Source organism: Cheilinus undulatus, linkage group 5 (assembly GCF_018320785.1).
Source record: "Cheilinus undulatus linkage group 5, ASM1832078v1, whole genome shotgun sequence".
Lineage (NCBI taxonomy): Eukaryota > Metazoa > Chordata > Actinopteri > Labriformes > Labridae > Cheilinus > Cheilinus undulatus.
The window spans coordinates 26,297,392-26,308,369 of NC_054869.1; the positions used below are offsets into that span (position 1 = coordinate 26,297,392).

General features: G+C 37.6%; 1 protein-coding gene across 1 annotated transcript; it reads left to right on the forward strand.

Moving 5' to 3' along the window:
- The first annotated feature begins 218 nt into the window (after positions 1-218).
- LOC121509728 lies at positions 219-10,870 on the forward strand. Its single transcript, XM_041787364.1, has 9 exons — positions 219-280; positions 2,082-2,820; positions 3,190-3,269; positions 3,573-3,653; positions 3,844-3,903; positions 4,009-4,095; positions 5,917-7,789; positions 9,818-9,934; positions 10,371-10,870. The coding sequence occupies exons 2-9, from the start codon at positions 2,133-2,135 to the stop codon at positions 10,607-10,609; spliced, it is 3,225 nt and encodes a 1,074-aa protein (XP_041643298.1). The 5' UTR covers positions 219-280; positions 2,082-2,132; the 3' UTR covers positions 10,610-10,870.
- Positions 10,871-10,978: the final 108 nt, after the last annotated feature.

Here is a 10,978-nt window from a genome sequence, read left to right on the forward strand (position 1 = left end):
ACTTGTCAGAAAGTTGTGGGGAACTGTGCACACGCACAGCTTCAGCCAAATTTACATACAAAACCCTTATTTCCAAATGGGAACCGTATGATATTGCTCATTTTGGTCGTCACTCGTATACATATTTTTAAGGCAATATTATCCACTTGTCAGTCTCCTGTCCCATGTTCTGTATGAATGAAATGGTGCTGCTTTTATTGTGAAATGCCAACGGAAGTGTTTTAGCTCACGCATGGCGGAGGAAAACACACGGTTGCTACTTCTCATAATGAAAACAGAGGTATGCTTCTCCTGTATTCGCATTTAAACCAGAAAAAAACATTGTATGTATGATTGAGCCTAGTGGTTCGTGATCTTTTCATTCTTATTTTTAATTTTCACGGCGAAGCATGCCAATAGCTAATCGTTGTTGCTAGCAAAGGGACTAGCTTGACGACTTGGGCATCGCTCTGCCAAGCTGTATTTTGTAAATCTCCACGAACCACAATAACTTGGTTACAGCTAGCCTTTACAGGTCCGTAGAACTAGTTGAATGGTTTCCTCGAAAATACGTGTTATGGCTAATGTTCCTGGTTTCTGACAAACATGTGGGGGGTTTACTTTCTCAAACTACTAACCCAAATCCAAACCTGCAAATATAAATTGCATAAAAGCTTTTCATTTTGTACCATAATGCTCTATTTTAAGTTAAACAGAGAGGTTCTCATAGGAAAGAAGTTGTATGATATTGCATTTGGGATAGAGATTGGTATGATAAATTGATATTTCTTCATGGTTTGGTTAGATACTACTGCAAGAGGTGAGTGGCATCAAGTGCTTTTTGTAAAGTGGCTCTTCCATAAAGAAGTTTCATTACCACTTTACAAGTGGGTCTAATTATTTGTCAAACAGTTATTGTGAACTGAAGTTCGTGCTGTGCTTTGATGCATGAACTTTAATTGTGCAGTATAATCTACAAGGGTTTCAAACTTAATCTGAGTTTGGCTAAGAGTTAGTAGCACGCCCTGATTTGTACAGCATTATATCCCTCTATATTCTTTAAAAATTGGTAAAACATCCTTAACACAAAGAATTGCTACTGGAGAATGATAGTTTGTACAATAGTTAAACAACAAATGTTACATTTTCATTTAATGATGAGTTAATTTTAGCTTTAATTTAGCCTTGAATTTGTATTTCTACAGAAAGAATTGTAAGACACTTCTTGACTTTTCAATGTACAGCAATAGGACAACAATTGTAGTATCTTTTTTGACAGAAAATTACTTTCACACTTTTTTGATAGCCTTTGGTTGTCTACTAATCAGTAACAACATTTTTTGGGACAATCTGGGGAGGTTATTTATTCCAGCTCCTTGAAGAGGTTTTAAAATAAACTAACTTTTTAAATGTAAGGCCTCAAGTCTTCAATAGTTTTGTGTTTACATGTGGGTGGCCTTCAATTTTAGAAGACACTTTGACTAAGATGTGTCTTTATCCAGTTTTCATTTCTAATTTCATGTATTTGATTTTTTGCGTGTATGCTTGATTGTACGTGATGATTAATCCCAATGTTCATTATATTGATAGAAAAGTGGCATTACATGTGCCAAAGATAATCAAATTTTGGTCTCAAGGGCCCAAAAAGTGTGTTGTATCAATTGATATTTTATTAACTATGCTCTAAATGAGAGAATTCAGCTTTGTCTGATGTATGGAAATCACACTTGCTGTTCAAAAAGTGGTATAAATTTATCTCATATCAAGTCTCAAAAAGTCTTAAATTGGATTCTTAAATGGTTATGGGAACCCTGTAAATTTACAAAAAAATAACAAGAGCATAGGGTAAGATTTTTTGGGGGGGTCTCTGTTTTGTTTTAATTTATTCAGTTACATTTTTCTATTTGTTTCTCTAACATGTCATTGTGGTGCATGGTACTGGTTTCTAAGATACACTTTTCACTTCTTCATTTGATCAAAGTTTAATTCCAAAGACAATAATTCAAACTATCGTGTTCTTATACAAGCCTACTGTCTAAAGAGAGATTGGGATCATATTTGGAAAATAATGAACTGTGATTTTTTTTCTTTTCATCTACTAGGTGCCACCTCTAAGCAAGTAAGAATTAGCAGCAAACTGATGATTATGGAGGATGATGGATGACCTGACTCCAAATAACAGCCACATACCCCGTCAGTCGTGGGTTGTCCAGAATGGCTGGTCTACAAACTCAACTCAGGGACCCCCTCTCAACCCTCTTTCCAGTTCTCAGCATCCCAGCCTGGGCTCATCTACTGACCAGAGATCCTTGTGTGATCACCTGCAGATGCCCAGTCAGAGCTGTATGAGAGACTTTAGCACCCTATCATCCAGAAATGACACTCTTCACTCTGCTCTGCACAAAGATTTTCAAGCTGGCAGCAATCTATTGCCCTCCAACACGCTGTTTGCCAACACTGCTATGCCAAATGTGTCTGAGATTAATCCTTTTGCCCAGGAAGTCCCTCACACTTCATCAGTGCTTCTTTCTGCAAACCAAGAAAAAGGTATCCCACCACTATCTCTTACCCAGAGAAACCAAACACAACAACTACCATTTTTCTCACCTCACAATTCTTCGAAGATGCAATTTCATCCTTTAACAACCAGTCAAGCTTCAACAAATGGCGTTCAAAATTTGCCCATCCACCCTCCATCATGTGGACAACCTGTAAGAACATCTCAGGCTGCTATCAAAGGGGGGCAGGTGGAGTTTGCTGGTATCGCTGGATACACTCAGAGCTATGCCTCATCAGCTTCTCAGGAGCACTGTGCATGGATATCTTCATCACAATGTGGAGGTAAGATCTATTTTTATACTTACATAGTATGATGGCATGCAGTCTTGTATTGAGAATATTATTCACTCATAAGTTTGCATTTAACCAGGTAAAGATTAAGCATCTAATTTCAATATGACTTTAAGAAAATCTCAATTCATGATGAACATAGAGGAGGAAGGAATACATTTTGCCTTCTCAGTGTAACTTAAGAAATGAGAAGGTTTTGGGATAGGTAGTAAATGTCTCAGAAAAAAACAGTCAATCATGAAACTAAATCAAAACAGACTAAAGAGTTGTCTTGTTTAAACCAGTGGTAGACTCTATATAAAAACAGTCAGATGTTGTCTGAAACTTCATTTTACACGATCAAACTTGTCTTCTCTTCAGGGACTGTAAATGAGTCCATCCCTGACTCTGCTGCTCAGCCTAACAAAGAGCAATCTCAGGATAGGAACATCAATGCACAGGTAAGGAAGGAAGCAGCACCTGAAGTTATTACAGAAGAGAGTTAGATATATATAATCTTTTTTGTACCTCTACAAATTAAGGTGTTTGATATTGCTGTTGATTCCCAAAGACATTAATGGTTCTCATTAGAAGTCAGTCTGAATATTCACCTAACAAATTTCCTTCATTAGCTACTATCATGTTAATGTTTCTAATAGAGTCACAGAGGTGTAGATCTTTACTAGATTTTATCAGCTTTTTTTTCCTGTTTTTTTTTTTTGTTTGTTTGTTTTTTTGTGATTTTTTTTTTTACCTGCTTTCAGGCCAGCAACGACAGACAGCGCCTGGCACTGTTAAGTCAACGCACAAAACTACTTCAACAACTGGCAGACTTGGATAAAGCTGTAAGTGTGTCAGAATGTTTTTATATGAAGGTCGTTTGTGTGTGTAGGTGTGTGTGTGTGTGTGTGTGTGTGTGTGTGTGTGTGTATGTATATATATATATATATATAAATATATATATACAGTATAATGTTGGGTACATCATAAGAGGTTTTTAATCAACAAAAAAACTGATTTTATTTCCCCATTTAGCTGGAATCATTACCTCCAGAGGACAGCAGTGATAGCCTCTCCCCACACCAAGCTAATCAGGTTTGTTAAAGTTTTAAGATGCTTGGCTTTGATTTTGTTTACAACCATTCATGTCTGTAATGCATACACAAATATAAAATGATTTTTGTATGGCTTTGAGTTTAGCTTCAATCCTTGGAAGAAACATCCCAGTCTGAGCAAACTAAGGCCAGTGATGACCAGCAGGTTGAGACATCTGCAGAAAAATCACAGGTAGCCATTTTTTAAAAACTGTTGCTGCTTTTTTTTATGTTTGATAAATAGTATTCTTCTCTTGTATTTGCATAAGGTCATTGATGTCAGAAACGTCTCACATTTATACGATTTTAAAATAACAAAAATAATCATTTCTACAATTACTAAAGCTAGAATTCAAGTAACAAAGCTCAGTGTGAAGGCAGGGAATTGTCGCAAGGCAGCACACTAAAACAGATGGCTTGTATTTATAGCTTTTTCTTTTTGTTCTTTATGAATGCTCGAGTAAATTCAGGACTGGCTCTCCTATTAAGGTTTAAGAAGGACCATAAATTATTACATACTCATACAAGCAAGCAACCAACTTTATTTACAGAGAATATTTCTTGTAGGAATGCTCATGTCCTTCATACTGAGGGTTTAAAAACATCAATTACTTCAATAATCTTATAAAACACTTTAAGAAAGCTTGTGAACAGTCATATCAGAGACAAGACAGAGAAATTAAACAGTGAGAAGGATGTAACAAGGATGTTGCTCTCAATTATGCTGTTTCCACAAATGTACTCCTAAACACTTCTAGAAAGCTTTTGGAGAAGTGCCCCTGAAATCCTCCAGATTTGGTTGTTCACATATGTAATGCATCACACTCTGGGAGGCTATCCCTTTCAGATGGAAGATGGGATACAAAACTGAGATTTTTTGCTTTTCTATAAATTTAATGTGTTGTTCAACATGATTGCAATGTCAATAAAAGAGTGGAAAAGGACATTCTGGCAAACGTTTACAAAATTAAGTAGTCAGTCTATTGATATCAGAGAACAGTCCATTATATTACCGTGTGCCCAGTGCACAAAAATGAACACAATCAGCTCCATCCGCTTGCCCACATTGAATTTTTCAATATATATTTACACCTCAGCACAACCCGACTTCAAGCTAAAGATTTACAAGGGGGTTGGAATGCAAAAGACTGAGTGAAAAATGGTCTGTGTTTGCACATGCAGCAAACTCAGAAAAGTCTGAAAATGTTTCAGTAGTTTGCATTTTGATGTTTAGATAATAATGTCGTTCAACGTAAAATTTAAACTGGCTTGTCCATACTTCAAGTTGTTGATTGCAGTGTTGATTTCGCCAACTAAAACTTGTCATGAAAATGTTTGTTGATTACCTTTTTTCCCCTGAGAAAGATCATGCAAAAATAGATCTTTGGTGATAAAACCTGGACGAAAATTACATTAAGTTTTTATTTATGAGACTTAAGTGAGGATAAGATGTGCTGGACTGTTGGTTAATTTAAGTTTACTATTTATCTGGTTAAATGGAAGGAAAATAAATGCCTTGACTTAAAATGAAGATTATAATGTAAAGACTTTTCATTGACTTAAACTGTAGAAAAATGTTTTTGGGTTTTTGTTGAACAAAACTGGACTAAAACTTTACAGGATAAGAATGACAGAAATGTGAATTAAACTGTGAATTAATGAACATTTGAATCCGAAGACTAAGACTAAATTAGAATTACTGCCCAAATAAACACTGGTTGATTGACAGAAGATAAATCTGCAACTGATTTCATGATGGAGTTTACCATTTCTCCATGTAGGATTTAAAAATGATCCCTAGTATGAGCAGAATCATTGTGTATGTCATAATAAATGAAATTTAATATCCTTAAAAAAAACTATCTAGTAGAATTAGCTGTTGCTAGAAAATGCTTTTGTATCCTTGTTCAAATGTATAGAACAGAAATAAGTATGATTACATTCAGGTCAGTCTCTTCTACTGCTCAAAAAAAAAAAAAAAACAAAACAAAACATGTATTTGTTTATTTTTCAGAAAAAAGAGTGTGCCTCTTCAGAGTCAGGGGATGAGGGTAACTCCGATGATCCTGTGAGTGATGAAGACTTTTCTGCGTTAATACCTGACCAAGACGGGTTCTCTTCAGATGACTCCAGCTACAGCAGACCCTCAAGCCCCATAAGTGAAAAGCCTGCTTCCCCTGAGCAAGAGCATGAAAAACAGGGAAATTCTCCATGTAAGACTGGAGATGTCAGTCCTCCAGAAAAGGCCAGAGAATTTTCTTGGAAGAAGTCTGCAAAAACTGTAGTGGCACCATCCTCAAATTCTACCAAGTGCCGTACTAATAGAAAGAATTACTGTTTGTTTTGCTCCAAGCCAGTGACAAAAATGGCACGCCATTTGGAGAATATTCACTGTGACAAACCAGAGGTAGCAATTGCGTTTCAGTATCCTAAAAAGTCCAGAGAAAGACTTAAGATATGGCAAAGACTAATAAATCAAGGAAATTTTGCTCACAACAAAGTTGTCTTGAGAACAGGGAAGGGCCAACTTGCTGCGAAAAAACGACCAACTATGTCTGGACAAGCACAAGACTTTCTGCACTGTCTTTACTGTCATGGTCTTTTTTTAAATCTCTCTTTGGCCAGACACATGAGGAGGTGTCCAGAAAAAGTAAAGCGTGAAAATGAATCGGGGATTGGCAAGAAACGTATGGCATGGCTGTGCGCGATGGAAGTTTCAGACGACCTCTGTATATCAGACGGTTTGAAGAACATATTGTCTGTGATGCTTTACGATGAAGTGACACGGACTATCATGGATGATAATGTTATTCTGCAGTTTGGTGAGCTTTTGTTCTCTCAGCACGGATCTGATGAGAAGAGGCATGAATATATAAGACAAAACCTTCGGCAGGTAGCAAGACTTGTACTTGAAGCTCAAAAAACAAGTTCTTTGAAGAAACTTGAGGACTTCTTTACACCTTCAAACTTCCTACATGTGGTGTCCTTTGTGAAAGTCCTGGCTGGCTACGATCCACAAAAAAATACATACAAAGCTCCTTCACTTGCTATCAAGCTTGGCTACACTCTGCAGAAGGCCTGTGGTATTGTTGAGAAGAACGCAGTGAAGTGTGGTGATGAACATGTGGCAGAGTCTGCACGCCAATTCCTTTCGGTGTATCAAGAAAAATGGACCAAACTCATTTCGTCAGGTGCTTTAAAAGTACTCAGAAAAACAGAAGTTAAAAACAAGAAGAAGGTGCCATTCGCTGAAGATGTGAAGCAGCTGAATCTCCACCTTGAGAAAGTTCAGGAAGTTGCAGAGAAAAAACTTAGAGACAGCCCTTCTGCAGAAAACTACGGTGCTCAGGCAAAGGTGATACTCGCACGGACAATACTTTTCAACAGGAGAAGTGCCAGAGAGGTGTCATATGTAGAACTGAAAGCTTTTAGGTCAAGGGAAAAGTCAAGCTCGCTAACTGGCTTGGATGTTTCTGTCTCAGATATGGAAAGAGCCATGTGTGCGCACTTCACTAGAATTGACCTACGAGGGAAATGTGGGAGAAAGGTCCCAGTTTTCCTAAAACCAACAATCCTGTCAGCTTTGGAGTACCTTGTGGAGGTTCGCGAGATCTGTGGCGTTCCCAAGAAGAATCCTTTTCTGTTTGGCCGGCCTGATTCCCTGACACCCTACCATGGATCAGACTGCCTGCAAAAATTCATTAAAGCCTGTGGAGCTAAAGACCCAGAAGCACTGAACCCCAAAAAGATCAGGCAACATTATGCAGAAATGCTACAGACAGTGGGTCTGGATGCAAATGAGGCCAACCAGATTTTAGGTCCTCAAGGTCAAGCCCAACGACAGGACAGTAACATGCAGCTCAGTGGCGTCAAAATGGACTCTGATGGTAAGAATTTGTCCTTTTTTATTATGTAAGATAAAATGAAAAAAATATGAATTTGACATCGGTTACTGTAAAACTGAAGAGAATAACACAGCCAGTATATTGGACATTTATTTTAACCATACCGTTTTGGTAGCAATGCAGACTGCAGAAGCTGAATGTTATGACCAGGTTTTTGAGCATTACCCATGAAGAAGTCTAAGGAGTCATTTGGGATTTGCTGACTTCAGCTCTTTGACTTTTTGCAAGGTCACAGATGCTGACATTAGAGATAGTGTCTTTCTACAAAATGCAGACTTTCTGTTTGATGAAAAGAGCAAGCATTCTGTTGACACAGCTGGTACTGTAAATCTGAATAATGTCAATATGAATATACAGACAGTTCTGGCCCATATTTAAGCATTGAAACATAAATATAATATTTTTCCCATTTCACTTATATTCACCACCACAATAGGTTTGAAATAAAACAATCAAGATGTAACTGAAGTGTATGCTTCGAGTTTTAATTAAAGGGGTTTCCCCAAGATATGTGATTTAACTGAGGCATGTGGGGATCAGTGGGTACAGTCAGCCAGCTCTCAACTGGAACGTTGAGGGTTTGATTCCTGGCCCCTGCAGTCATGTGTAGATGTGTCTGGGCAAGACAATTAACCCCAAATTGCTCCCACTGCTGCGTTAGTGGAGTGTCAATGTGTACCCCTAGCTTAAGAAGATCCAAAATTACGAAATGATTTGGCCATCACAGAGTATTAAATTTCTTTACTTTCAGGAACAGGAACTCAGGTTGATTTCACTGTATGTTTTGGATCATTATCCATGACTAAAGTGCCATACTGCTAGTTTTGCACATTGGCTGACTGTGCTAGTCAGGCATGCGTTTCTCAGTGCCCAATCCAAAAATATGCTCATGTTCATTTTCTGCTCTTTAGCTATCCACAAATCAATAATAAGGAGACTGTTTATCTTATATGCAGGAAAACTCTCTCCTTTCCATGATAGGCGTGAATTTTATATAGTAAGGTTGGCTGGTCTTCTCTACAGATGAGACGAAATTGTCACTGGCACCTTTTTATTTATAAAGCCCTCTTCGAAAAATTACAATCTTACCTCACTGAGCTTCTACATCTCTCTTTTAACAATCAATGTCACACATGCTCTACTGGCCAGCCGCTTTTGCATGTTCTACGAGTCAGGTCTGAACTAGGAAAGACTGCCTTTTCCTATTCTGCCCCTGACTTGTGGAACAGGCTACAGCAGCTGCTCAAGATCATTGAGCTTTTACCTTTTGGGCTTTTTATAAATGTTATTTTAAACCTCCAGCCTTATCTGTAATTGTTTAATGGAAGTGTGATCTTTATAGTCATTTTCATCATCACCGGTCTGATGATTTTAACGCCCTTTTGTCAGTCTCTCCTCTGATTCTATTGTTTTGTATTCTCTGAATTTCCTCTGTAATTGACTCGGTATCATAGTAAATGAGGGTGCCCCTCAATGATTTCTGGAGTATAAATAAAGGTTGATTGATTGATTGAATTATTGTTTGTTTACTGATCGCAAACAGAGAGAAAGTAAAGAGAGGGAGAGAAAGTAAAGACATTTTGATTTTTGCTTTAAAAGGATGTAAAGTCATTCAGACCAGACAGTGTAGAGAGATCGAGGAGAGCTGAGAACACTGCGTCATCAGCTCTTGACGTCCCCTTAAACAAAAAGCGGAGAATAAATGTAGCTTTACATATGCTGAAATAAAGGGTCCATAGGAACTTACCTTTATTTGTCTACCCCCAGACTGATGGAAATGACACAGAGCTAACAGTTAGCATTAGGATGGGTGTCTTTTTTTTTCAGACTTTGCTAGGTGACTAGTGCCCTGAGATTCTACAGAACTAATTGATGACTTTACTGGTAAATCATGAATCATGGTCATGGTCAATCATGGTTTACATTTACAGAAATTTGAAATGTGAATGAAAGTCATTCATATGCATATTTGATATGTAAGAGAAATCTCTCTTTTTGCCTCTAATACAGCAAGGTCACATTCCAGTGTTCACAGTGGACCATCAACATCCAGTCAACAAGGATCTGGAGAAATGAGAGGCACCAACATGAAGACAACACAAAAACCTGCCCATTCAAACAAAAAAGGTAGTTATGGTGTTTATAAACTGAGATCTAAACATGTCCTTTATTATTTTTCAGCCAATCAGAGATGTAAGATTATCAAGTCAAACTTCTTTGATGATGTTTTGTGCATTTCATACACAGGGCAAACAGTGTGTTTGTAGTGTCAGACTGTTGTCAAAGCATATTTACCTTCTTTAGTCTGTTTGCAAGTTTAATATGACGTCAAAGAGTGACAAGGAAAATACAGCAGATGACGCTTTATAATTGGGAACCTTTGAGGCAGGTGAGGATAACAGTATAAAAGCATAGCTGTCCACAAATGGACTGTCTTTACAACAAACCAAAACATATCAGTTGAAACCTTCAGGTTAAGACTCTTGGAAATAAATGCTAGAAACCTTATCATGTATAAAGAGTTTTATAATCACAGTACACTAATTTCTCTTTTACCCCACAGGCTCAAGAGGTAAAAACAAACAGGTGCATAGGACATGGGAGGAAGCTGAGGTTCGAGCTGTTGAAAGACACTTGATGCGTTTCATTCGAGGACACAAGGTACCTCAGAAGGACGACTGTGTTGCGTGTCTTGAGGAGGAGCAAGAGGCCTTGAGTACCCGCTCATGGAAGGGTGTAAAGGACTATGTGAGAAACAGGATCACTGCCCTTAAAAGAAAAAAAAAATCTTCCAAAGCATAACAACAAACAGAAAGTGACAGGTAGAAAAGTGGAACCCTAGAGTACTGGACATTTGCTACAGTTTTTGGTGTAACAAGTTTGTTAATAACAAATAAAGAGTTGGAAACTTTCTTTTGTATCACTCACAGCCCTCTGTTGCTCTTTCGTTGACTTTTCTGCATCCATCTCTGTATTTTATATAGCATTGTGAGCATTTCTGTAACATTTTTTTGATAAACTTGGCTTTAAGAATCAAGTTACCCCCTAATAAAGTGCTGTGAAACAAACATAGGTTACCTGTCTATCACTCATTAAATGGTAAGCCTTTAATTTGATATGCTCTTAGATGTTTAAAATGCATTTCTTGCATTTGGTTGTACCATAACCACA

Bases quoted from the DNA above. Each gene is read 5' to 3' on its own strand.
- LOC121509728 (XM_041787364.1), top strand. From the start codon at position 2,133: ATGATGGATGACCTGACTCCAAATAACAGCCACATACCCCGTCAGTCG. The intron at 3,654-3,843 runs GTAAGTGTGTCA...TTCCCCATTTAG, and splicing joins TGGCAGACTTGGATAAAGCT to CTGGAATCATTACCTCCAGA. The intron at 9,935-10,370 runs GTAGTTATGGTG...TTTACCCCACAG, and splicing joins TGCCCATTCAAACAAAAAAG to GCTCAAGAGGTAAAAACAAA.